The sequence below is a fragment of the Python bivittatus genome, unplaced genomic scaffold, assembly GCF_059951505.1.
Source record: "Python bivittatus isolate LINGU-HERP-01145 unplaced genomic scaffold, Pbiv_v1 ctg000070_np1212, whole genome shotgun sequence".
NCBI classification, from domain to species: domain Eukaryota; kingdom Metazoa; phylum Chordata; class Lepidosauria; order Squamata; family Pythonidae; genus Python; species Python bivittatus.
In genome coordinates, this window is record NW_028277034.1 from 4,887,907 (window position 1) to 4,915,397 (window position 27,491).

Genomic DNA, 27,491 nt, shown 5'->3' on the forward strand with positions numbered 1-27,491 from the left:
ATCAGAACCAACGTTTACCCCAATGGACCAGCTAGCCCAGCAGGTGGAAAATAACCTACTGCCAAAGATTCCAGCCCCAATTCAAACTGACTGGTTACCACTGCCAGAACAGCTGCAGCAGTGGCCACTACCATCAAATGCCATATGCCAGCCTTCCCGCCAGAGATGAGAACTGAAGCAAATGCATAGGCTTCCTCACCTTCCAAGGTGAACTGAACATTTCTCTAAGGACTAGGATAAGATGCTTATTGGTGCAACGTTTTTCACCTCATGGTTGTCAGAAGACCCTGAAGGGCGGGCGAGGGGACCATGGTCACTGCAGCAGGTGGACACCTTCCCACGGTACCCTGATTTTCCAACGCGCGAGCAGCCCGTCCGCCCCTTGCAAGGGGACTTAGGGCACTTTAGCAAGCGGCCTCCTCAGGATGGGTGGATCCCGAAGGGCCCGCGCCCCCTTCGCCGGTGCGCTACCGGAGAGAGAAAGCCTCGCCTTTTCTCTCCCCGCCCTTCGCCCTCCGAGTCCTCAACGTGAGCGGCCTGGAGGGCCAGCGGGGGGGGGCCCAACCGCGCTCCCTTCTTCCTCCGCCCAGGTTCGGGGGATGGCGGGCCGAAGCCGCTCCCCGCTTCGCCAGTGACGGGCGGGCGGAGACGCGGCTGGTTGGAGGCGGCCAAGGGGAGGAGCAGCCTTCGCTGAGCCCGAGGAAGACGGCGCTGAAGGGGAAGTCGAAGCGCTGGAACCACCCAGGCGCCGCCGCCGCCGCGCCGCCGCCGGCGGGGATGTGCGGCGAGGGCCCGGGCCCCCCTGGCGGACGGAGGAGCTGACTAACTGGGGAGGGGAAGATGGCGTCTCCGGCGGGCTCGGCGGCTTCCTCCCGCAGCTGCGCTCGGATAGGAGGCGTGAGGCGACGCTGCCAGTGGCTGGTTTACTGGGTGCCGGTCCTCTTCATCTGCAGCATCCTGGCCTGGTCTTACTACGCCTACGTCGCCCAGCTCTGTCTGCGTGAGTCCCGCGCGGGGCCGGAGGGAGGGAGGCAGGGCTGGCTTCGGCGACCGGGGCCGGAGGCAGGCGCTGCGGGCCGTCCCGACCCGAGAAGCGCGGCTGGCTTTGCCGGCTCAGTCCTTCCTCCGCCGGCTTAGCCGCCCTTCTCTCGCAGGCCCTGCAGCGTCGCCCGCCCGGCGCCTTCGCTGCTTTAGCTTAGAATGCCCTCAAATCTCCGACCGTTGACTGGGGTGGTCCTGCTTGTGAATTAGGACCGGCGCCCCCCGCTTCTTCTGCCTCTCCCCTGGAGGCTGCTCCACCGCTGGGGTTGGAGCCTGCTTGTTAAGGCTGGGGACGCGGAAGCGCGTTTGGATACAGCGTTGTTCCGCTTTTTAATGTGAGGTTGGTTATCCGACGCGAAAAGAACTTCTCGGGCGCTCTTCGCAAGGCTCTAAGTAACCCGAAACGAAATGGGATACGTTTTCCCGCAAAAGGGGCACTACAGAAGGAGGGACCTGAGTGTCGGTTGATCTTGGGGAAATTCTGCATCTGCCTTCTCTTCAGCTATACTTGTCTCCCTTTGATCCAAAATCTTAAACGATTTGGATGGACCTGATTAAACCATAAAGGCCAAGTGGCTTTCTAGCATGCTTTCCCTGCACACTTCAGGGGAAAGACTGTACAGAATAATAGCAGCTCTGCTAACAATGAGAATGTATATATGTATATATATGTATGTATATATGTACACACACACACACACACATATATGAATGAACACCCATAGAGGCGTCAGATCAGTTGATGTTTTCTAAAATTGTAAATTTTTGAGGTCCCCAGAATTCTGATAAAATAATTAGAAATGGGGGGGGGGGCGAGGAGAATGTGTGTGTGTGTGTGGGAAGGGTGATGTGGCTGATCTTCTAGCCAGGTCTCTATCTGGCTCAGATTTTCAGGAGGTGTGACTCTAAACAATGTGGATATAGAATATGTCATATTCTGGTTTATTGAATGCAGACATTAAACAAGAGTGCAGTCCTGGGGAAGGGGCTGTGGAATGTAGGAATTCCTGTCTTTGCCTCCATTTGGGAGTTGGCAGCTGATGCAGGTTGTTTACATGCTTGGCATTTCCTGATCTGAGCCAAATGAGATCTCACATTCTCCCTTTCTCTCCAATCTTTTTTTTCCTTTTCTCTTTGTAAACAGAAAACATTTACAGATGCTTTACAGATTAAAATGCTGTCTTAAGACTTCTTGGCAGAGTAGGCTTAAAACATACAAACCCATAGGCAAATATGTATTATTATGATGTTTAGCAGATATCATTGAATAAAAATCAAATCACCAGAATTGTTCCATATCTGATTTTATTGTGGCTGTGTTTACTCTAGCCTGGTTTGTAATGCTTATTAGGAACCAACAAAAGCTAATCCAGTTATTTATGTAAACAAAAACAAATCTTACTTTTCTCCTGCCCCCCTATTTATCCAATATCAATGGATTTTACATGGATCTGATGCTGGAAAGTGAACTCTGGTAATTTTAAAGGGAGCTTGATTTTAGTAGAGTTCTAGCCTTAATTCATTAAGAAAGATCTCTTGAGAATGACTGTCTGTTGTAAAGTAAATAATGTCCCCTGGGGTAAGTCTTAGCATTTGTTAATCAAGGCATGGCACTAAAAAAATACCTTGTGTGTGCTTGCTGGTACTGAAATAGCAGTGCTTATCTGCAGTACATAAACAACTGTTAGTGGCATGCACGCACATTCTATGTGAAGCTACATTTCTGGGAATTGAAAGTAAAATCAGGAACTTGATTTTTAAATAGCTGTACATTATCTTCTGTGTATATAAACTCCAAGAGGAAATACATAAAAATATGAGTTTAGATTTTTTGCTCTTGTCTAAAACCTGAGGGCACTTTTATGTTATAATTGAATTATCTGCTGGAAAGTGTATATAAAATAAGGAATTGTATTTTTCAGTGTCTGAGCTGTAGAATAATTTTCCGTAGAATAAACCTAAGACAATTCTCCCATTTTAAAAATAAATTACATGGGGAAGCCTAATCTTTTTTTCAGATAAATCTGATAACTATGCTGAAAATCAAATAAATAGTAGAGGATAATGCTGTTTCTCTTGGATCCATAGCAGCAGTCTCTTTCAAATCTATTCACCACCTGAATCTGGAATAATGCAATCCATGTGGTTTTAATTACTGTATATACATCCCCTGCTCCTTTCTTTCCCCTATCGTTCCCCTTGTCAGAAAACGACAGACACGGGTTCGGTTGTCCAGTAGACAGAAGTTTTTTTATTGGGCACGTTTGCAAAGGTGGGTCCCTCCTGCAGCAATGGAGGAACCCCGAAACAAGGTCTGACAGGTTTTTTTATACCCCCTATCTGTCCTCCCCCTCCTAAGAGGGCTTGGCTCACAATCTCACCTTTTTTTACCGCCCCAGAGCGCCGCTAATTAACCGCAAAACCGCAGACATTCCACTTTCCTAATCCAATCAGCGCAATACACATTGCAATACCCACTTGACCCAACAGCCGCCCCCTGCCGTTTCTCTTCACTCTGGTGCGAACGTGCCTTTTGCCTGCAGTCTTTCCTCCCTCCTGCCGTCCCCCCCAAGGCTGCCCCATGGTGCACAGCGCTCTCCCCTAGCAAACATGGTTCGTTTGAGGCCCTCACTTCTCCCTGCCTTCTCACAATCCCCCCTTTTTCTTTTCATGCCTCTGTTGGGCCTCAAACCTGGCTAACAGGATTGCTCCCTCGTCCCGGACCCGGGGCTTCACACACTGGCACAGGTAATTCCCACAAGCAGGGAGGCATTGCATTAAGCAACATACTAGGACCAATAAGGCAATGAAGCCAATAGCTAGCACAGAAAATTGTTTTAACCAAGCAAAGTTAGGTAACCAACTAGTGAGCCACGACCAATTCCATCCCTCTGGATCCTCGGATATGCGAGAGGCTAAGGTCTTCAACTTGGCTAGTTTTGCTTCAATATAATTCTCATTGTTGGTTAGGTTAAAGCAACAAAGACCTTGAAAAGATTCACAGCCTTGTCCTGCCCTTAATAGGAGATAGTCTATAGCTATCCGATTTTGAATGACCGCCCTCCTGATTTCAGTGACTTCTTCAGTGAGAGCTGCAATGAGAGAGGATGTAAGGTTGACACTTTTAGCCAGGAGGCAGGCCACCTTCCTTAGGTCCAGATAAGTTCTTCCGCTTAGTGCAGGAACCCCTACTAAGGAGAGGGCCAGAGCCATGGCTTCTGTTTCGGACAAGAGTGTCACAACACTCTCACAAGCAGATGGCAGCTCCCTTTTTCTTTTTTCTTTTGATGGGTGCGCTTGCATTGGAGGCAGGGCATATAGAGAGGTCAGGCGCCCTACGGCACAAGGGCCCCCTGAACTATAGGCTGGAACATAGGTATAAGCTTCATGTCCACATAACAAAAAGAAACCTTTAGGTAGGTATAGAGGGGTTGAAGCGTAAGGGATATCATAGACCCCTCCACAAGTGAAAGCAGGACCTTTTGAGGGCAATGGGTGGGTACGGTTCTGGGTATTGTTGAAATATACACATTGAGTTGCATTGGTTATCCCCAAGAGATTTAGAGCCATTTGCCTTTGATTAGTCCAGGGTCTTGGTATGGGAGAAGACCCAAAATGATAGAACATCCCCCCCCATGGGGGATCATCCCCAGTGATATCAATATTCGCTATCTGAGTAACATTCTTCAATGCTTCCAAGCTGATGGGCATTCCAAAGAAACAGGTGGAAGTGACACCATTCACAGTCAAGAGTTGCCCCACACAAAAAGTTGAGCTGTTCAAAGCTGTCTGTGCCAATTCTACAAAAAAAATTGTTGTTAGAGCTGTGCTGTAGGGCATCTAAGCAGTGACATAACAGAATAACCTGGATGCAAGCCTTTATGTTGGTCATCTCCTCCCCTGCCTTAGTTCAGTTCCTTTTAAGTTTTACTTTGAGTCCGTCTCCCGGTTGGGCAGTCCACGGTCAGGGGTCGGGAGCTCGCTTAACCCGATGGTAGTGGGTCCAACCCCCCTGTCGGGTCCGAACCGCTGATTCAGTTGTCAGGAGAACTTGGTATGGTCCCTCCCAAGACGGTTTCAACTTCTCATCCTTCCACATCTTTATCAGGACCCAATCCTCTGGCTTGTGGGGGTGTTGGTCTTCCAGCAAGGGGGCCGTTGAGCAAGGAGTCCCCGTTTTCTTAGAGACAAGAGAGATTGTGACAGTACCAAGAGATACTTTCTTAGGAAGGCATCCTTTAGCTCGGGGATAGGCTCTCCCATTGGAGCCAGGAAAGGTCTTCCCATCATCAACTCGAACGGGGAGACCCCCACATCCTTGCGAGGGGCTGTCCACATTCGAAGCAGGGCAACCGGAAGTGTCTTTGTCCAAGGTAGCCCTGTTTCCAATCCCAGTTTGGTGAGATGTTGCTTCAACACCCTGTTGGCCCTTTCCACTTTCTCACTGGAGTCAGGATGCCAAGGGGTGTGGAGTTCCCATCGAACCCCCAGGCTCCAGTACCACGGCTTTACAGTGTCTACCAAAGCCTGCACCCCCCCCCCGTGAGACCCTTCGTGCAGTTTCTCCACCATCCTCCTCATGTCAGCACGGCTCACTACTGGGGTCCCCTCAATTGTAACCCAACGACCTGCTTCCTCCCTGCAACCTTCCCTTTCCTTGCACCTCGTCCAACTTCCCCGGCGCCCAAGCTGGGGGTTCTTCTATTTGGGGGATTGCAATCATGATGGCAATGGGGACACCCTCCGCTGCCTCCTTTGCTACTCGATCAGCAAGTCGGTTCCCTCTTGCCTCCATCGAGTCCCCCTTCTGATGTCCCATTACATGCACCACTGCAATCCTGTCGGGTTCTTGAAGAGCTTCCATCATCCCCTCTATCAGTTGCCGAGCTTTCACCTCCTTCCCAGCAGTTGTGAGTAAACCCCCGTTCCAGCCAAATTTTCCCGAAAGTGTGCACTACTCCCCAGGCGTATCGCGAGTCTGTGTAAACAGTGAGGGACACTCCCTTTCCCAACTCTAGTGCCTGTTTCAAAGCGTGCACTTCACACAGCTGGGCTGACCAGTCCGCTGGTAGTGCCCCCTTCTCTACTGTCTCTCCCTCCGCAGCCACTATCGCATACCCTGACTTCCTTTGTCCCTGCTCTACTCGGCTAGACCCATCCACAAATCAGACCTCACCCTCCTCCAGCGGGACCTCCTGCAGGTCCTGCACCAGCCTGTAACTATTGTCCTTCTTCTTCACAGCTAAGATAGGGGAGTTGAAGGGGGACATAGCCGGTTCCAACAGCCCTTGCCGCCTCAGCCCATCTATGATGGGCTTCAGCCCGTGCCTCCCATCCTGGGACAGCGGTATTGGGCTTGCCGCAAACCCGTCACCCCCGGTTTGAAGGGGATGCTAATTGGGGCGATGCGAAACCGACCCGCCGCCCCCTCCCCTGCCCATACCTCAGGGTTCACAACCTCCACATCCACCTCCCGCAACAAACACATCCTTTCTGCCTGTTCCACATTCCACAACTCCACTCCTAGACTACCCATTAGATCCCTTCCCAGCAGGTTCACTCCTGCCTGTGGGATCAGTAACACATCTGCAGTTACCTCCTTCCCATTCCACTCCAGTCTCACTTCCTCCAGTACGTTTGCCTTGACCGGAGAGCCTCCCACCCCCATCACCGATACCGACGCGCCCCGGGATTTCGCAATCCCTGGGATCGGTTGGCACAGTGATGTTCGAGAGGCTCCGGTGTCCACGAGGAACTGCTGTTCCTCACCGGTGGGACCCACCATGATGTTTACCAAGGGTTCCCCGTGGGTCCCGGTTGGGGAACCATGACCCCCCTAGTCGTACAGGGGGAAACTCCTCTCATGTTCTGCCGATGCTCAGCATTATCGGGATCCCAATTTGGGTCCGCCAGAGGAAATTTAGCATCCGCGGCTGGGGCCCTCAGGACGTCTGCATTCCTTCGCTCCCAAGCCCCGAGCACGGCTCGCCGAATCTGGCCCCTCTCTTCTGGCATATAGAGGTAGGCTAAAATGTAATTCAGTTCCCCCAGGAGTATTCCACCGGGCCGAGAAAAAGTTCCAATTGTTCGGCGGCGGTATGGGCGTTCTCTTGCATACGAGGGAGGGTCCTTTTTAATTCCCTCAACTCACTGGGTTTGATGGGAACCGTTACATAACTGGTGAAGGCCACCCCCTGTGCGTTCGTTCCGTTCGGGACCTCCAGGACGGGGAAGGCACTGGCCGACCTTAGAATAAAGGGCAAGTTCTGAATGTCTTGGTTCAGCTGGTCCAGCTCTTTCCGCAGCCCGGGATAGGGTGGGGGTGCCGGAGGGGAAGCGGTAGGAAGAGGAGGAGGAGGAGGTGGCGGCCCCCATTGGAGTCCAGTCAGCCAGAGGTCCTCCTCATCCTCCTGTTCTTTTTGGACAAAAATTTTGGCTAACTTGGGTCGAGGCCCCTCCCAATGAACATGGAACCAGACTTCTACATCCTTGGTTAACAATTTATGCTCACAATGTAGTTTTTTTTAGTTGGGTCACCCAGTAATTACTGGGGATTCCAAGAATATCCCAACGGTAGGGGAATTCGGGGTCCACTAGTGGATATTTTGGGCATTCTTTAGTGCACAAAGTTATCATGGTCGGTTTTTCCAGTCCCCTGGTGAATGGACACAACCAGGGTGTCTCCCATTGTTGCAACAATTGTCCTAATGGAGAATCCGTGGGGATTCCCCCTACTGCGTTTTTCCCATTGGCCCCTGGCCTTACACTCTTACTCTGCGCCTTACCCATCCTTCCTGACTACGTTTCCCACCTTACAGAAGGTCCCGGACTCTTCTGTCCCCTTGCGGCGTCCAACGCCTCGTAACCACGCTAATCTCCCCGAGATTATGGGTAGGCTGTACTCACCAGACCTCCCGGAGGTCCCCTCGTCGGCTGACTTCCTCTTTACTTCTGTCTGACTGGCGATTGGAGTCCCGTCCCGGACCCGACTCCGGGGAAAACGGGAGACACCTCAACGGGGTGTTACGGCCGATTACTCACCGGTTCCCCACAGTCCAGTCCACGTCGAGGACTCCTGGCTGGCTCGCCAATTTTGTCAGAAAACGACAGACACGGGTTCGGTTGTCCAGTAGACAGAAGTTTTTTTATTGGGCACGTTTGCAAAGGTGGGTCCCTCCCGCAGCAATGGAGGAACCCCGAAACAAGGTCTGACAGGTTTTTTTATACCCCCTATCTGTCCTCCCCCTCCTAAGAGGGCTTGGCTCACAATCTCACCTTTTTTTACCGCCCCAGAGCGCCGCTAATTAACCGCAAAACCGCAGACATTCCACTTTCCTAATCCAATCAGCGCAATACACATTGCAATACCCACTTGACCCAACAGCCGCCCCCTGCCGTTTCTCTTCACTCTGGTGCGAACGTGCCTTTTGCCTGCAGTCTTTCCTCCCTCCTGCTGTCCCCCCCAAGGCTGCCCCATGGTGCACAGCGCTCTCCCCTAGCAAACATGGTTCATTTGAGGCCCTCACTTCTCCCTGCCTTCTCACACCCTCAAGTTTTTTTTTTCTTTCTTTTTCTTCAAATGTGAAAAAGCAAACAAGAAAATCGTAGACTGACTCTTGTTGCTACCTTTTTCAAGGGTGTGATCTAACTTTTATGTCACAATCTGCTAGTTCAGTTCTATAGTATGACTCTCCTGTTTTGGTTTGGTTTATCTCTACAGAGAATTTGGCAGCAATGCAAAATGAGAGAAGTTGATATTTGAGTATCATCTGATATTTAGGGATAAAGTATGTTCAAACATGGAGACCACACCTAGCTGCTTTGCCTCAGGATAATCATAATCTTTATTGTATATGGAAATGAGTAAATATGCCAAGTAGTCCTTACAAATGAATGTTCCTTGTTTGCTTCTTTGGATTGCATACAGAGAAAGCAAAATCTCAGTAACTATCAGAAACCAAAACCAGCTATACTTTATCAATTCTTCTTAGTAATTGGACATTCTGTAAAATGATTGATCAAATATAAACATTTCATTCTTTAATAATTAGTATTTTATAGAATCATTGAATGTAAGGTTGGGAAGGTACTATGGAGATAATATAGTTAAATCTCTGCTCGGTGTAGGAACCCAGTATTACAGCAGCCATGACAGATGGCCATTCAGCCTCTGTTTAAATGCTTCCAGCAAAGGAGAGTCAACCATTTCTCCTGAGGCAGTCTGTTCCTCTGTTCAGCAGTTCATACTATTAGCATATTTTTTCTGATGTCCAACTGAAATTGACTTCCTTCTAATTTAACCCCACTGTTTCTTAATGTATTATTTAACAAATGTGCAGTATATAGCTGCCCATCTACTGAAGGAACTCTGAGCAGTGAACAAAATAAAACAATACACAAATGAATTAAAGTAACCAAAGTGAGGTTACTGTAAAAAATACTTTACCAGCATGTCCTCCACACACACACACACACACACACAGTGGGTTCCATTAAAATCCCAGTGAAGGGAACTTTTAATAGAAAACAATTTATTAGGCACCAAAGTTTTGCAAGATGTCAGGGAAGAATATTGAATCTCAAAAGTTTTTAGTGTACTCATTTGAGATTGTAAAGATGAAATTACTGAAATTTAAGAGATTTGAATATTTTTAATATAAGGACATATTTTTGCCAATTTAACACACACATATTTCAAAATTAGTTTTGAAATATCCATTCTACTCATGTCTTTACATCTATTCAAGAATTCCTCTTATTTTCATGTTACTTTCTCTTCATTTATTTAAAATATTTACATACAAATATCATATCTAGATTTCCAGGAATATATTATCCTGAGGTATCAAATGCCAGGGTCAATAAAACTATTTTTAATATGCGCCTAAATTGTAATAAAATTGGTATATGTTTTATCTTTATAGAGATGTTTCATAGGAGAAGTCTTATTTCTGTTGGCTCTGGCATATCCTGGAGATCTTCCACTGATGACTGAGTGGTCACCTAAATGTCTGCAAAAGATGTTATTTCAGTTACCCTGATTTAAGTCCATTAGGACACTGTATATTAAAATCAAAATTTTAAAACTTTAAAATTAAAGTTCTCCTGATAGTAGAACAGAAGCCAGTCAGTGATTTTAGCAGTGGTCTTATAGCTATACTTGGCTGATCCTAAGATGATAAGTCAGACCATATCAACACTTGGGTGAGAGATCACCAGGAAATATAAGAAAGCTGGGGCAGTGGGAACCCTTCCCAGAAGAAGGGAATGGCAATCCACATCCATATAACTGCCAAAAAATCTATATGAACATGCTACTGAAGTCATCAGGAATTGAACTCAACTCAAAGAAGATTTGACTTCTTATGTGTGCCGAATATCTTATTGCTAAATTTTCCTGATCTTTCCCTTTATTATCACAGTTATATTATCTATTTTCTCTTCTAGTATATTGCTTCTGACAAGACTTGTTCAAACTTTCTTTCTTTCTTTCTTGGGTTTCCTAAGATTTTTTTCCTTTGTTTTACTCCCTGCTAAAAGATCTGCAAAGGTCTTATTCAAAAGCAATATTTAATTCAACTAAGTGCAATGTAGGAATGCAAAATAAATTATTTATATTATCATTCAAAGATAGGTATATATGTATTCAAGAAACTGAGAGTGCTTTTTCTGTGTCCAAATAATGTCACACTATATCTTTCCTCCTTTCCTCTCTTGCAGTAACAATAACAAATATTGGAGAAAAAAGTAAGTAATAGCTATTTTTTTATACGTATCTTCTCTATGCTAGCTGTTAAATTGTAGACTTCTTGGGGCAGAAAGTTACCTCCTTTACCCCATCCATAGGTAAATTATATTATTCACTACAGCAAAACTATGATGAGGACCAGCAACTTAGATGATTTTTAAAGGCATTAGACAGATTAGTAGCTATTGAATACCTTATTTTAAACTAATCCTGATGCCTGTTTATTACTTTCAGAATCAGAGGAACTGTATCTCTGAACATTAGCTGCTATAGAAGAGTAATTGGTCTTGTTGAAAATAGGACAGAAATTGGTCTTTGATCTGATAGAACGGGGCTCTTGGGTTTCTGTTCTTATTGTATAAAACACAGTGCATAACAATCATGCTATAGACATAATAAGAAGATTCTCTTGCCTCCATCAGACCCATTCCAAAGGATACAGATATAGATATTTAAAAGATCAAATGACATAAAATATACAGAATTTTATTCCTTACAATTGTTTTATTCCTTACAGTGTTTTCTGTCTGAACACTTTCTGGTAGTGCTGTGTAGCTTCTTTAACAGCCTTTATTTTATAGTTCTGTTGGTGTTGTGATAGCACTGTTCTTTATTGTGAACTGTTGGGAATGTTTGGCTTTTTTTTTTTTTTTTGGTTGTCTGTATATTTCTGACAGTATTATGCACTTTCTGTCATTGGTTAATGCCTTAATTTTATGATCTTGTTTTAGTGGTGTGCCTGATTGCGTATCATCTATTTTTCATGATGTTTTTGTGGTCTTACTGGAAAACAATCTTTACATTACCAATGAATCCTTCCAAAGAAGTAAGTTATAATTTTGTGCAAGAAAAAAAACATGTTTGTTAATTTTCTTTCTGGTGCACAAAGTTTCGATGTGTATTCAGTAAATAACATCTCATGTGAATATATTCTCTCTAACTTTCCATCTGTTCATCTGAAAGACACATGCTACCAACATGTGTACTTTAATGATAGTGTCAAATCTTTTAACATTTATGTGAAAAACATCAGCTTATATTGCATGTTCTCTCATATACATATTCTCTTTTTTCCTAATTTGCTATTACAGAAATAAGAAGTGGCATATAAAAGGGGAAAAAATCCCTCCCAGACAAGTATATTCACTTCCTTGATACTGAATTTCCCAAGTCTGATCATCAGATGCAAGAGCCATGAGCTCACCTAATTGTGGTGGAAATAATATTAACATATTCCTAAGTAGCATATTGTTAAATAAACTTGAAAAATATATTACATTACAGTTTATACATGTATAAATAGAAAAAAGTAATACTATTGTTTGATTTTAGTAAAGGAAACAGGGAAAATCCTTTTTGTTTCTCAAGGCAGACCTGCTATTTTTTAAAATTATTTAACAAATATAAAATAATAAAGCATTATTTTAAAATGTTGATTTAAACCTATGTATAGCAGTTTTCTAATCACTTGTAAAGGGCCACTTCTTTCATTAAATAATATAATACATTGCTGATAATACTCTGCTTTATCCAAGGACTCCTCTCCTTGACTCTCAACAAGATTGTCTTTTAACCTCATTTTCAGATTGCCTTTTAGATCGCTTCTTAAAGGCACTAATGCACTTTAAGCACAAATCTAGTTTTAGTATCTGAGAATTATTCTATCATTTTTGTAGGGAAGACAGATTGATTGTTCTGATTCTCAGTACTACAAAATTAAATCAAAAGATCTAGAACTGTAAATTTAAATAGTTGTCCACTATTACATTTGATTTTTAAAAAAGAATATGAATGTACTTCCTTCCTACCAATTTCACTTAGCAATATGGGAAAGATAGCTTGTTAGAGTCTCCCTTGGGAAAAAAAACTCTTAGCACAGTCCAGGCTTTAATTAATCAGATCCTTAATTATGGGGAAACTTATATTTTCTTATACAAGCAAATGTGATTACAGCCTTCCTTTAGATCTCCTAGATGAATTAACAGAGACTGGGGAAAGTAGCAGCTAGGTTAGCGTGCAAAGCATTGTTCTCTATTTAGTTTCAAATCTTCCCATGTTTAGGTAAATGTCTAAAGGATTCCAGCAACTTGAGTTATCTGCAATATAATTGTGCCTTTTAAATTAAATAGATGTAATCTATTACTATACTATGAATAAACAATAATTCAAGATTTGCATTATTTCCTAGTTTCATCTGAGCTATGCAGACAAGGAATTGATGGATAGAGAACCTAGAAATGAAACCCATCAAGAAGTGTTGAAGAGAGCAGCCAAGGACCTACCTATCAGTACAAGAACAATGTCTGGAGGTAAATATTTGTCAAGAATGATGTCCTGCTGATTATTTAAGAGAACTAAGTTAAGAGTATCCATATGAAATCTATAAGTTGCATTATAAAATAAATACAAGTTGCATATTAAATAAAAATGGTAGGTGGTTACAACCCAGTGATTTGCTTGAAATAACTCTACTTGTCAGAAAGAGACCAAGGTAGGGAACATGCTGATAGGCTAGAGGGAATGACAAAGAGCAACTAACATTCTTCTTTTAAATTAGTGTCTAGTAAACTCAGGTGTACTGTGGCACCAATTTTGTGAGACTGCTCTCAAAATGTTCACCTAGAGTGATCTGTGATCTCCAACTTCTGTCTCTCTATTAAGGAGCCATCCAAAATTATTCTCTGTCTATAAATGTTTGTTTAACAACTCCATGAAACCACCCCAGCAACTTCTCTAGCCTAGCTCCAACTGATGGCAGCAGAGATAGAATCTTGCCTAGCAGACTTTCCAAATTTCAATTACTTGAATTTTTTTTAAAAAAATCAAAGCCTATCATAGTATGTCAAAACTCTTGAAACAAAGTGGAATGAAATGGTTACTTAGGAAAAAAACATTCAAAATTTGGGGTAGAAAACTTGAAATAATGTTGGATTGTTTTGCTCACCTCTATAAATTATGCCAAAGTATTTAAAGAAAAACAATTATTAAAGCAAAGGTTGTTATTGAGTTGAAAATATTAATATTAAAATATTTATATTATTATATTTCATTTTTTAAAAATCCTAACTTGAATTCAATCCAGCATCACCCCAATTGTTTTATATTAAGACTGCCTTGCTTGAAAACTTTCACTGTGTAAAATAAAACAATCCTTTGGCCCTCTTAGCAGACTTTCTTGATCATGGTACCTTTCTGGATCAGTTGTATAGCTATTTGAATAGGCTGATGATTTTAATGCACTTCCAGTCCTGTCGAGTGTAGAGATTGTTTCTTAGGAGAACTCTGCATAATTTAAAGCTTCATGTAGCAGCTGGAGCTATAGATCACAGTTTTATCAAATGATTGTTGGTAAGTTTGACTAGCTACTGGTAAAAGGACCTGATAGTCTCTTCATTTGCTTGCCAAACAGCTGATTAATTGCCAAATATTTGTTAAGAGCTATGAGTACACTCTTGGTACTAAGGTTACTAAAATTGGCAGATTTTTTGCATTATTCAAGAATAGGGTTAGAATGTTTTAGCTAAACAGTAATCCTATGCACAAACATCTATGAATATGTCTCTTTGTACTCAGTGCCCTGATTCACATGGTAGAATTATAATAATGACATCATTTCTTTTTTCTATCCAAAAAAGAAACATGAGATTGGTGTTAAAATGGTTTTTTGTTACATACTTTTTGCTGTTGTCTGGGACTTGCAGAATTTAACAGAAAATGTGCACAATGCAGCATGGAGAGTAAACATAAGTCTTTTTCTGTTTTTACAGCAATCAGATACTGTGATAGATGCCAACTTATAAAACCAGATCGTTGCCATCACTGTTCTGTCTGTGATAAGTAAGAAATATTACAAATACTTGCAAAGCTAAGTAACGTCTCAAGATGAAGGGTTTTTTTACTATTTACATCCGTGAATAATCCAGTAATCTCATAGAGACATATGACTGAGTGACAGTTTATATCTCTGGTGTGGGATTTTGTATTTAGCTTGATGCTAGTAATCAACTTCTCTTTGAGACTTTTAGAAGGTACTGAGGTATATACCTGTTCTATAACTATACTGAAGGAAGAACAATTTTTGTTAAACTCCTGAGTGAATGCATACACTGTTTGAATTTTTGCCATGTCACATTTTCATATATATTGAAGGTATGTGTAATCATCTATACCTTATGAGGGTTGCATTATTCAAAAGTAAGTTAGTTTGAAAAAAGGAACTGCAACTAAGATATTACTTGGTAATAGTTTATTAAAGTTCCCAATTGCAGCACTTAAGATTAAATGGAATGTTACTGTATTTACTACAAACATAAACATTCTAAGAACTTACTTAGATCTTGCTTGTGGAAAGTAATTTCAGAAATGTTATTATAATATCCTTCTCATTCTTACTGTATTTTCTTACAGTGGGGCAAAAAAATATTTAGTCAGCCACCAATTGTGCAAGTTCTCCCACTTAAAAAGATGAGAGAGGCCTGTAATTTTCATCATAGGTATACCTCAACTATGAGAGACAAAATGAGAAAAGAAATCCAGAAAATCACATTGTCTGATTTTTAAAGAATTTATTTGCAAATCATGGTGGAAAATAAGTATTTGGTCACCTACAAACAAGCAAGATGTCTGGCTCTCACAGACCTGTAACTACTTCTTTAAGAGGCTCCTCTGTCCTCTACTCGTTACCTGTAGTAATGGCACCTGTTTGACCTTGATATCAGTATAAAAGACACCTGTCCACAACCTCAAACAGTCACACTCCAAACTCCACTATGGCCAAGACCAAAGAGCTATCGAAGGATACCAGAAACAAAATTGTAGACCTGCACCAGGCTGGGAAGACTGAATCTGCAATAGGCAAGCAGCTTGGTGTGAAGAAATCAACTGTGGGAGCAATAATTAGAAAATGGAAGACATACAAGACCACTGATAATCTCCCTTGATCTGCGGCTCCACGCAAGATCTCACCCTGTGGGGTCAAAATGATCACAAGAACGGTGAGCAAAAATCCCAGAACCACATGGGGGGACCTAGTGAATGACCTGCAGAGAGCTGGGACCAAAGTAACAAAGGCTACCATCAGTAACACACTACGCCGCCAGGGACTCAAATCCTGCAGTGCCAGACGTGTCCCCCTGCTTAAGCCAGTACATGTCTGGGCCCATCTGAAGTTTGCTAGAGAGCATTTGGATGATCCAGAAGAGGATTGGGAGAATGTCATATGGTCAGATGAAACTAAAGTAGAACGTTTTGGTCTGAACTCAACTCGTCATGTTTGGAGGAGAATGCTGAGTTGCATCCAAAGAACACCATACCTACTGTGAAGCATGGAGGTGGAAACATCATGCTTTGGGGCTGTTTTTCTGCAAAGGGGCCAGGACGACTGATCCGTGTAAAGGAAAGAATGAATGGGGCCATGTATCGTGAGATTTTGAGTGAACACCTCCTTCCATCAACAAGGGCATTGAAGATGAAACGTGGCTGGGTCTTTCAGCATGACAATGATCCCAAACACACTGCCCAGGCAACAAAGGAGTGGCTTCGTAAGAAGCATTTCAAGGTCCTGGAGTGGCCTAGCCAGTCTCCAGATCTCAACCCCATGGAAAACCTTTGGAGGGAGTTGAAAGTCCGTGTTGCCCAGCGACAGCCCCGAAACATCACTGCTCTAGAGGAGATCTGCATGGAGGAATGGGCCAAAATACCAGCAACAGTGTGTGAAAACCTTGTGAAGACTTACAGAAAACGTTTGACCTCTGTCATTGCCAACAAAGGATATATAACAAAGTATTGAGATGAACTTTTGATATTGACCAAATACTTATTTTCCACCATGATTTGCAAATAAATTCTTTAAAAATCAGACAATGTGATTTTCTGGATTTTTTTTCCCATTTTGTCTCTCATAGTTGAGGTATACCTATGATGAAAATTACAGGCCTCTCTCATCTTTTTAAGTGGGAGAACTTGCACAATTGGTGGCTGACTAAATACTTTTTTTCCCAACTGTATAGTGTAGTGATTGGCAACTTTTCAGGCATTCTTTGCCCCTCACCCCAAAAGTCAGTAATTATACTCCAAAATCCATACAAAAACATGATTTCTCATGAGATTTGGCTATATTGCAAGAGTTCCAAATCAGTTAACTTAATTGAAAGATTTCCAGATATTCTGGAAGGCACAGATGCTGTGTTGCCAATACTTCTTTCATGAATGATGCTGAGTAAACAAGTTTGCCAATTGAATTCAACCAGGGGAAGGGGGAAGAGTGACAAGAGAATCTCTGTTGAGGGACTATATGCTAGGGAAGGGAAGGGAAGGGAAGGGAAGGGAAGGGAAGGGAAGGGAGGAAGGAAGGAAGGAAGGAAGGAAGGAAGGAAGGAAGGAAGGAAGGAAGGAAGGAAGGAAGGAAGGAAGGAAGGAAGGAAGGAAGGAAGGAAGGAAGGAAGGAAGGAAGGAAGGAAGGAAGGAAGGATTCAGACCAGTTTGTACTGAATTTGTACTGATTCAGAGAAGGGTAATAAGTATGATCAGGGACTAGCAATTAAATTCTAGGAAGAGGAATTGAGGGAGCTGGGTATATTCTATCTTGAGAAAACAGAGAATATGATAGCTTTCTACAAATACCTGAAAGAATGTCACAAAAAAGAAGGTTCTTCACTGTTCAATAGAGTGGGAACAAAATAATGGCTTTAAGTTATAGGATGGCAGATTGTGACTGGATGTTAGGGGAAAAAATCCTAACAATTGATAAGTTTGACAATGGAGAATTAATTACTAGAGAGATGGTGGGGCTCTGTTTATTGGATGTGCTGAGCAGAGACTAGACAGCCATCTGATTCTGTAGTACAGCAAAGCAAGGAAGTTGTCATGATTGATATCAAAGTCAGCTCAAACACAAATTAAATTTCTACTTTAGATGCTGGTCCAGTTATACTATTTGAAGTTATGGATTAACTTGTTCAATCTGTTAAGATTATCTTTGGCATAAAAGCTTTGTTGCAATATGATTAACATTTCACTGTGAATTCTATAAAATAATTTATATTGTTTGTCTTTTTAAGATGTATTTTGAAAATGGATCATCACTGTCCCTGGTAAGTAATGTGTTATTTTGTCATTATGATTATCAATACACTAAGGGATTGGCTGTCTTTATCAGCGAAAAAAATTATTTTTACTCTTGTTGCTGAAACAATAGCATTGGTCAGAACCGATGCAAATAGTGTATCATTCTGGAGATGATGACCTTGCAACAAGAATAACCACAATGAGGTGGGACGCCTTTGAAACCAGTTTTTATAAGAAACTCCAAGAAAAAAAAAACAAAAGCTGAGAAGGAGTAATGAAAATAAATACTTTTTAAAAAAATTTCATCTGAAAATACAGATGCAAAATTTAGGGTGAATCTTGAATCCAGTTCAAAAGCTATGTAGATTTTATGGGAAATCTTGGAAAAATATCTTAATAAGCCCAGTTCATCTTTCTGTTTTAATCTTTGCAACTATTACATTTTTATGTTTGTAATATTACCTTGAGTTATACTGTTCGTTGATGTAAATCCTTTATTTAAAGCATTATTTTAATTTACAGGACATTGTGAGAAACAGAAGTGTGTTTGCTGATAAGAATAATAAAGGAATATTATGAATGATATGTGTGTATGTGTATCCATCCGTGCATAAGTACATATTTTCAGCAATTTCTATTCTCTTTTCCTAGGGTGAACAACTGTGTTGGATTCTCAAATTACAAGTTTTTCCTTCTATTTTTGGCTTACTCTCTGTTATACTGCCTTTTCATTGTTGCAACTGATTTACAGTATTTTATTAGATTCTGGACAGTAAGTTTTAATTCATCTTCTGGTTCAAAATTTTATATCTATCTGTCTATCCATCTATCTGTGTGTGTATTGCTACTTTTATGTTACATGTCTTAAAATAATTTCTAAAATGGAGTCCTTGTTGAATACAATGGGATTTAGTTCCATATAAGCATACATATAATTGTTCATGTTCATAAATTAGTAGCAGCTCTGTTTTAATCTTTATTTTGTATTTTATGTTTGTGTGTTGATTTTTATCTTGACTGAATGAGAACAAGATTCTGTTTCAGAAACAGGCATTGTGGTGTAATTATTTATTGGTAGTTGTCAATAATTGGAATACTCTGCATTGTTTAGAGTGTGCTTAAAGTCTGTCTGCATAGCTCTATAGTTTTTCGAAGTTGTATAAAGCTGGTCTTTACAACTGTAGTCTGCTTGACAAGATAGATCAAGAGCATCAGGAATATATGAAGGGTTTTTTTTCCTCCCATATATTGCATGTACAGTATTTTAGATGTGGGTGTTAATTATTGTTTCAGATGCTTAAATAAAGTTCTTGTTATGTCCCTTCAGTATTTTCAGTACTTAAAAAACTGGTTGGAACTCATTTTCAGAGTACAATTAACTTCATCTGGCTCCAACTTATAAACCTGGTTCACTCATCATATTTAGTTGTGATTTGTTTAAAAATTAATTAACTGTGATTTAAATAATCACAGATACCTGTAGTTGGATTTGTACAAACCATGGTTTGCAAATTACAGTGTCTGTGTTTGTACAATATTGTAAGGCACATTCAAACAATCCTCTATTTTTTCCACATAATAATATTTACAGCACTTAAATAGGTCCAATATAGATATAGTATAAATCAGTGTTTTTCAAAGTTGGAAACATAGTTGTGTGGACTTCATGCTGGCTGGGGAATTCTGGAAGTTGAAGTCCACACATTTTAAAAGTTGGCAAGGTTGTAAAACACTGGCAAAAATAAAAGAAGATTGTGTATACTCAAAGTCATTATTGATCCAACTTGGTTTTTAAATAGATGTATTTATGTGCCTAAAAGAACACTGAAACAACTGTTTTTTCTCTTTTTTTATAGAATGGCCTTCCTGATACTCAAGCCAAGTTCCATATTATGTTTTTGTTCTTTGCTGCAGCCATGTTTTCAGTTAGCTTATCCTCCCTCTTTGGTTATCATTGCTGGTTGGTCAGTAAAAATAAATCAACTTTAGGTAAGGAATTAGAACTTTATTTTGTCAACAAACCACTCTGTCCCTTGAGTGTGCTACTTTGAAAACGTTAATACTGTAATGTAACAATCTCTTATAGAAGCATTCCGAGCACCTATTTTTCGACATGGAACAGATAAAAATGGATTTAGTTTGGGCCTCAACAAAAACCTAAGGGAAGTCTTTGGAGATGAGAAAAAATACTGGCTGTTGCCAATTTTTACCAGGTGAGTTCTGCATTTAAGAGACCATTGTTTCTACATTAAATCATGTGGAGTAAATCATTTTTTAAAACTAATACTTAAACTGAACATTGAAAAAGCTTTTTAATGCAGCTTGCTTACATAATTTTTTTTTAAATTAACTTTCAGCCTAGGAGATGGATGCTCTTTTCCTACCTGCCTTGTTAACCAAGATCTTGAACAAGCTTCTACTCCTGCAGGACACAATGCCAATAAAAAGTATGCCTATTTTATTTATTTATTTATTTATTTATTTATTTATTTAAATTTATTGGCCGCCTAACTCCAGTGGACTCTGGGTGGCATACAGAATTAAGGAAGACATAAAAACAGTTAAAAACACTGAATCACACAGATAGCCCAAACTAAAATAATCTAATAGACAGCAAAAACAACAAAACAAAACAAGGGCCATTGAACAAATAATCAACATCAACCCCAGACCTGGGACCAAAGCCAGATTTTCAAAGCTTTCCGGAACCCCAGGAGAGAGGGCACCATCCTTATCTCTGAGGGGATGCTATTCCGGGGTGGGGGTTACAACACAGAAGGCCTACTTCCTAGGTCCCACAAGATGGCATTGTTTAATAGAGGGGACCTGGAGTGCACCCACTCTGCTGGAACATACTGGGCAGGCAGAAATAGTTGAAGATAAGTGGTCTCTCAGATATCCAGGCCCAATGTAAGTGTGGATACTTACATTGCTTATTATATCTTATTGTGTGTGTTGTTTTGTATAGAAACAATTATCTTATACTTCAGGCACACATATAATGATTATCTACCATCCAGAAACATTTAGACATATATTGGCCTTCATGTAGCTCATAACAAATACTATGTCATGGCTAAAATAGCAAACTAAATAATCACTGCCTTTTACCCTGTTCTGTTCTGTCTTTTCTATCTTAATAAACAGAAGCTAACCTAACTTGCATCTCTATTTTCATAACCTAGTAATGGGTAAATAAGACCTATGTGGTTTTCAGCAAACCAGAGTTAAAACATTTTTGACTTGGCAGTATGTACACATGGCTGATACATTTCATTTTCTCATTGTCTGTTTTCAGGTGCTAATCTGTTCACATAACAAAAGCATTTAAGCCATAAAAATTGGAGATGGTCACTCTTATGGCCATGCTTATAATACATTTTGCATATTATTGCAACTGCTGAAACACAAAAGGGGAGAGGTGTTTTGTTTTTTGGGTGTGCTTGTAGAGGTTGCTGTTACAAGCCATGCTGAACAATGTCCAAAGCCAGTGTTCATGTGAAAGCTCTTGACCCTGAAAATGTAGGTTTAAAGATCTAAGAGGCAATATTATACCGGTAGTTTAGTGACTGCCTCATTTAGCAACCGTTTACAGTTACAACAGTAATGAAAAAGTAACTTTACGACCAATCCTCGCATTTACGACCTTCGTAGGTTTGTAACGCAAAGGAAAGCTGAAATAAAATCGTAAGCACAGTTGCAGTTTCACTTAGTGACCACTTCGCTTAACTACCAAGTTGCCAGTCCCAATTGTGGTCACTAAACAAGAATTACTGTAATATATATTATTGATACTCAATGCCAAATGCCATGGAACAGTCTGGGTATTTGTTCTATATTGTAGAGAGAAAAATCACTTAAAGAGTTTCTATTTCACACTTGCAATTAGATGCATACTATTCTTCCGTATTATTTTTACAAGTTCTCAATAATCATAAGGCAAAATAGAAAAGCTTCTATATTGCTAAAGCTGTTATATTGCTAAAGCAGAATAATTGTGAATTGCTCCTCATTTTGTGAGGCAATACATTTTCAGCAATCTATTTTAGTTTTCTGAAGTTATTTCTCAGCAATCTATTTCCCAAGATTCTTACATAATTGGAAGAGGTTATCACTAATAATATGAGGCCAGCAGTGTTCCTGTCTGTGTGTATTTGAAGTACTGAAAAAACAAGCTCATTCATTATATGCAATTCACTAACCTATGAAAGCCTTGATTAACTATGTGTGTGATTTACTGGCAATAAACATGCAAAATAAGTAAAATATTTCTCTCTTGGAAAACTTAAAGGATAAAATGACCAGCAGGTATAGACTGGCATAAGGAAATTCCTTATCTAACAGCAAACTACCTCTGCATTATTGGCAAGAAAATAATATGGGAGTGTCCCGGTTGTTACTAGGAATCGAGTTCAACTCAGACAGCTCCCCAGGCAACCTCATTAATAATTCAATTCATGGAATTGCTTCTCATTCAACCTTTTTTAACCATTTTTTTATAGTGAGAATAGTCATCATTTTCCTGCTAAGCCTTTACGAGATTCCCAAAGCCACCTTCTTACTGATCCTCAATCTTGGACAGAAACTAATGCAAACACTGAAAAGAACAAACTAGGTAAGAAATTGTTACAATATTTCTCTAATAATACAAGTTTTAAAAATGGCTTGTAAGCTGAAAAGAAAGCATTTGAGGTTACCAAGCTGAATGTTTGGAATGTTCACATATTTTGATATAATGTGTTCAGACCTTTGACACTCCACTTCCTTTGGGGAACTCCCTTCGTTGGGAAGAAATGAGTGAAAATTATTCAGTTTTTCCCTCTGGTGATTTTTTTTTAATTTATTGACTGTAAATGGTATACAGAAGTAAATAAGAATAGATGAATTCTGTGTACAATTATAGAGAATAGATGTCTTGGTTCTACTAATACCACTAATGGTGGTACACCCCTTCCTCAAGAAACAATCACTAGACCCAACAATATTGGACAATTTTTGTTCAGTCTCCAGCCTCCCCTTTTTAGGGAAGCTTGTTAAGAAGGTAGTTGGCTGCAGCTCCAGAGGACTCTGGAGGAAGCAGATTAGCTGGACCTTTTTCACTCAGGTTTCAGGCTGAGATATAATACTTGAAACAGCATTGATTGCACTTCTGGATGACCTCTGGCAGGACAGGAATGATGCAACTCTCCTGGTTCTTCTTGACTTCTCAGCAGCCTTCTGTACCACTGTGATTTCCTTCTGGGCTGATACCAGGGTTTGGGAGTTGGGGGCACTGTTTTACAGTGATTCCCCTCTTTTTTCTGGACAGTTTCAGTGTGTTGGGAGGAGGGGAATTAAGCCTTCTTTATGGGATTTCTCAGGAGTTGACTTCTCCCCACCATTATTTAAGATTTATATGGGGCTGCTGGGCAAGGTCATCTGCTGGCATGGGGTCAGGTGCCATCAACACACAGATGATACCCAATTATATATATCAATCCTGGCTGACCAAGCGATATCAAGGTTCAGTCTTAATGTATGGAGACTGTTAGGGTCTAGATGGGGAGAAACAGACTCAGGTTCAAACCTAGTGAGACTGAGTGGCAGGAGATTTATGGATATTCCATTTCTGGGGACTTTTCAACTTTAGTTCTTGACAAGGTTGCACTTCCCCAGATGGCAGCCACAGCCAGGAGTGCCTTTGCACAGATCTGTATTGTGCACAATTATGTCCTTTCCCTAGTTGTAAGTCACTTGTGCCTTAGTCACCTTGCAGTTGAACTATTGCAACACGCTTTACATGGGGCTGTCCTTGAACTCCACTCAGAAGGTATAGGCCATGTAGAAAGCAGCAGTGTGAGTGATTATGGGCACACCTTGGTCCACCCAGATAATGCCTCTGCTCTGTGAGGTGCACTGGTTGTCAGTCAGCTTCAAGGTGGTGTTCAAGATACTGGTCATCTAGAAAGCCCTTCATGGCTCAGGCCTTGCTTATGTGAGGAACTCTCTCTCTCCAGTTATGTTTGTCCATCCTATTAGATCTAGGAAATCTCCTAGGTCCAGGTCCAGTCATTAAAATTATGTCATCTAATGGGATTTCAGAGATGCGCCTTTTCTGTGGTACGTCTCACATCTGCCCTGTGAGATAATAGTCCCTCCGCTGAAGTCTGCAGAGCCCCAATCCTGTTGTCACTTAGGAAAGCCCTTAAAATATGGCTTTTTCAGGAGGTCCTGGGGCAGGGTGCTTTGTGACCCTGCACTGATACTGAGATTTTAGTTCTTTGTTCTTGGTGTTTCCTTCCCTGATATAGTAATATATATAGTTTTTTGTTACTTATTACTGTTTGTTTTAATACATTGCACATTACCTACAGTTGCCTAGACAAGTGAAGCAGCTTATAAATTAAATAAATAAATATAAATAAGCCATATTTTAGTGTGATGCAAGAACTGATTCTTCTTTGAATAAGAACACGATATATGCACCAGCCACTTATAATTATCACATTACCAACATGCTTAGCTGAATTTTTAACAGAAAAATTCTAGCCTCTGTAAAGTTTAAAGTTACTATGCAAAGATTCTGTATGATTCTGTATTATTCTTTGCACCATGTGTTTTAATAAAGGTTATCTGTGAACTAGGTGTTAACAGTTGTATCTTGGACACATTTAAATTGTGTTTATAAGCCTATTTAATTAAAACAAAGTTAGAAGCCATTGCTTAAGAGCATCTTTTTTTTAAAGGTATGAGCAATCCTGCATTATCTATGGAAAATGAAACCTAGTCTTGCAAGTAAAGGAAAAATATTGGGTCTTAAAGTAAGTTATTTTTTAAAACTTTGCTGGCTCTTCCATATTTAATTAAATTCTTTATTTTGTAATTTCTGTAGTCATGTAGAATGAAAGCCATTAACTGAATTGCTTTGTTTTTCAAATAACACTTTTTTGTAGTTCAGCACTGTTGATGAGAGGATGAAGGATTCATCCACTACATCAGCATTCATCAACCAGCTATTCAGTCCTCTGCTACATGGATGTGCTCAGAAAAATTTCAAGGCCTAATAAGCTGTCTCTGCATCATCACTTGAAATACCTGTTGTCATCTCTTGAGTATTATAAAAATAATGGTTTGGCTAACATAGAATACAATTACAGTACAAAATGGAAGTCTTGAAAATGACATGTTGGGAAAGTGGGAAGTCAAAGCATACAGGACAACAGTTAATCCTTTACAGATTATGTGTGATTTTTGCATTGACATTTATAGCTCAAGTGAGCATAAACTTTATATATAATCTAAACATGCTCTTGGAAGCAGTTCTTGAATCTTTAAGTCTTGCTTGTGATTTCCACTGCAGACTATCTTAATTCCTTGGACTATAGTAGAAAGTTTTGTCAGTTCATTGGGTAGCTTGTTTGTTGATTGGATATAATGACCAAATGATATTTTGATTGCTACCTTCAGTTGAGTTAGCAAAACTGTTTTAATTATAACTAGCCTCAGGTTGGACAATCACACTCATCCATCCCTTTACATAAGGGCTAGATTATAATTTTTCTTATTTCTTAACAGAGAGACCGAAGTGAACTTCACGTTTATTTATGTATGTAAAAATAAGGGGCATGAAGTTATAACCATGCTCAGAGTAAGGTTTTTTGAAACTTTGCGATGGCGGATTCAGTTACTCAAACTTATTTGAAATGATTTTTTTTTAATTAGTTCTTGGGAATGGTCAACTTAAAAACTTGACCTAAGTGTGTATAACAGGCTTTGTTTTAACTGAGCATCCTTGAACTGCTGCATTCCTCATTATTATCCTGGTGATTTACATATAAAGAGATGTGTAATATCATGTAACCCTCATGTTCATACTTTTACTGTGGTTTAGACTACATTCTTAATAAGCCAACTGGATCTGGCAGAGACACACTTTAAATGAAACTAATTATCTGAGGCTTTCAGGAATTTTTATATGATCTGTTTAAGAACCAAATTTAAGACTTATGAAATTTCGGAAGCCAAGGAACTTAACAGTTTCATAGAACTGGTATTATCAGTGCCTTTGCATGTACAGTGTAAGATGAAATTAATACATTTAAGGTATGCATAATACTGTATGCTGTTTACATAAAGTAGGTTATAATTAATTTCAAAATGGTACATAGGAGTTTAGTTAGGGAAGAATGAGGAAATTGTACATCTTACTGAAGAGTATTTAAGAAACAAAAAAAATGTTCAGAATCACTTTGGCAGTCACTTTAGACTTTTAAACAGGCACTACACATAGATCTGACTAAATGACATATTCCACAGACGCAGTGGTCTCAAATATTTTTTTAAAAACAGCACATTATTTTCTGTAGCCACATAAATAGATTTTAAATATTTCAGAATAGTCTTGTGGAGAATAAATGAGATAGCATGATGTCTTTGTGATGATATTATTACAACTGTAATAGTGTAGATTTGGATTTCTCCCTGATATTTTAATCTATTTGAAAAATCTCAGCAGGATCTAATCACCAAAAGTGCCAGAATACGACCCATAAAAATTGGGATATTTGAAAAGTTTGTGTACTCCTAGGTTATAATTTTACACAGTATATATTAGCATTTACAACTCATTTTCATAGCATAGTGTTCTAATTATTTATATTTAGATACGGAAGTGGTGAGAAAATCAGAGGGATAAAATGGGAAAACTACTACTTACACTGCTTAATCATCATATACATTGTGAAATGTTTTGCTATGTTGGGTTGTCTTTAAAATATTGTAAGCTGAAAGGGAAAGCTGCAATTCAGTTGTCATTCAACATTTGTTAGATATAACAACTTACAGTATTTTTCAGTAACATTCAGAATAATAGAAGACATATGTCTCTCAGTATTTCTTCATGGAAACGGAGGCTGTCAGCTGTCCAATGCCAAAATTTTGCAGGGAAGGGAGACTAACATATTATTCAGGTGATAAGATCCATGTAAAATAGAGAAGGGTTTGTGGTAGATATGGCACTATTTAAAATAATGCACCTTCTTTTGATAAGTTGGGCACAGAATGTATTCAGAGTCATACAAATTGTTTTTTCACATTACAGCCTTCACTATTTTGCCCTGGAAGTAAATTCTGTTGACTTTTACAAGCAGGAGACTTCCAATAAAAAATGTTTGGGGTTGGAATAAGGAAACAGTAGTAGTGGGATAGCAGTGATAATAAGTTAAGAAAGAGAAGAGGCATCTCTGTAGATGGAGTTCTAATCAGCCTTGTTCAAATTCCCCTGCTGTAATTGTTTTGGAAAAAGGATTCTGTGCATTATCTGCTATACACTTGCATTTGGGAAACCAGAACTTTAATGAACTGAAAACTAGGATTCTTGCCTGATTAAAGACAATTAATTGTAATCAGTTGTACGATTTTTGCTTGATTGGTTTTATTGCTAGGGTGGACAATCTTTTAGCAGCCAAGGGTTGTGCATGCATCTACATGTAGTCAGGGGCAGAACTTTGTGTATGTATGTGTGCCTGGGGAGGGTCTTACCTTCTTCCACATTGTGTTGCACCGATTTTAAGATTTCTACTACAGTTTTATTTGATTCCTGCCTCACAGTGGCAAACATTTGCACTACCAAATTTGGTAGTAGGTAAGTGGGTATACC

The 27,491-nt window shown here is 40.2% G+C and overlaps 1 protein-coding gene across 1 annotated transcript; it reads left to right on the top strand.

Annotated features, from left to right (window-relative positions):
• Positions 1 to 547: 547 nt before the first annotated feature.
• Positions 548 to 27,237, top strand: ZDHHC2 (zDHHC palmitoyltransferase 2). Its single transcript, XM_088131175.1, has 13 exons — positions 548 to 1,000; positions 10,762 to 10,788; positions 11,521 to 11,615; positions 12,978 to 13,098; positions 14,557 to 14,626; positions 17,848 to 17,880; positions 18,506 to 18,626; positions 19,711 to 19,843; positions 19,941 to 20,067; positions 20,212 to 20,301; positions 22,357 to 22,469; positions 24,580 to 24,654; positions 24,787 to 27,237. The coding sequence occupies exons 1-12, from the start codon at positions 841 to 843 to the stop codon at positions 24,618 to 24,620; spliced, it is 1,131 nt and encodes a 376-aa protein (XP_087987301.1). The 5' UTR covers positions 548 to 840; the 3' UTR covers positions 24,621 to 24,654; positions 24,787 to 27,237.
• The last annotated feature ends 254 nt before the right edge of the window (positions 27,238 to 27,491 follow it).

Coding starts and splice junctions, on each gene's coding strand:
- ZDHHC2 (XM_088131175.1), top strand. CDS start 841: ATGGCGTCTCCGGCGGGCTCGGCGGCTTCCTCCCGCAGCTGCGCTCGG. Junction 11,616..12,977: donor CAATGAATCCTTCCAAAGAA/GTAAGTTATAAT, acceptor ATTATTTCCTAG/TTTCATCTGAGCTATGCAGA. Junction 17,881..18,505: donor ATGGATCATCACTGTCCCTG/GTAAGTAATGTG, acceptor CTCTTTTCCTAG/GGTGAACAACTGTGTTGGAT.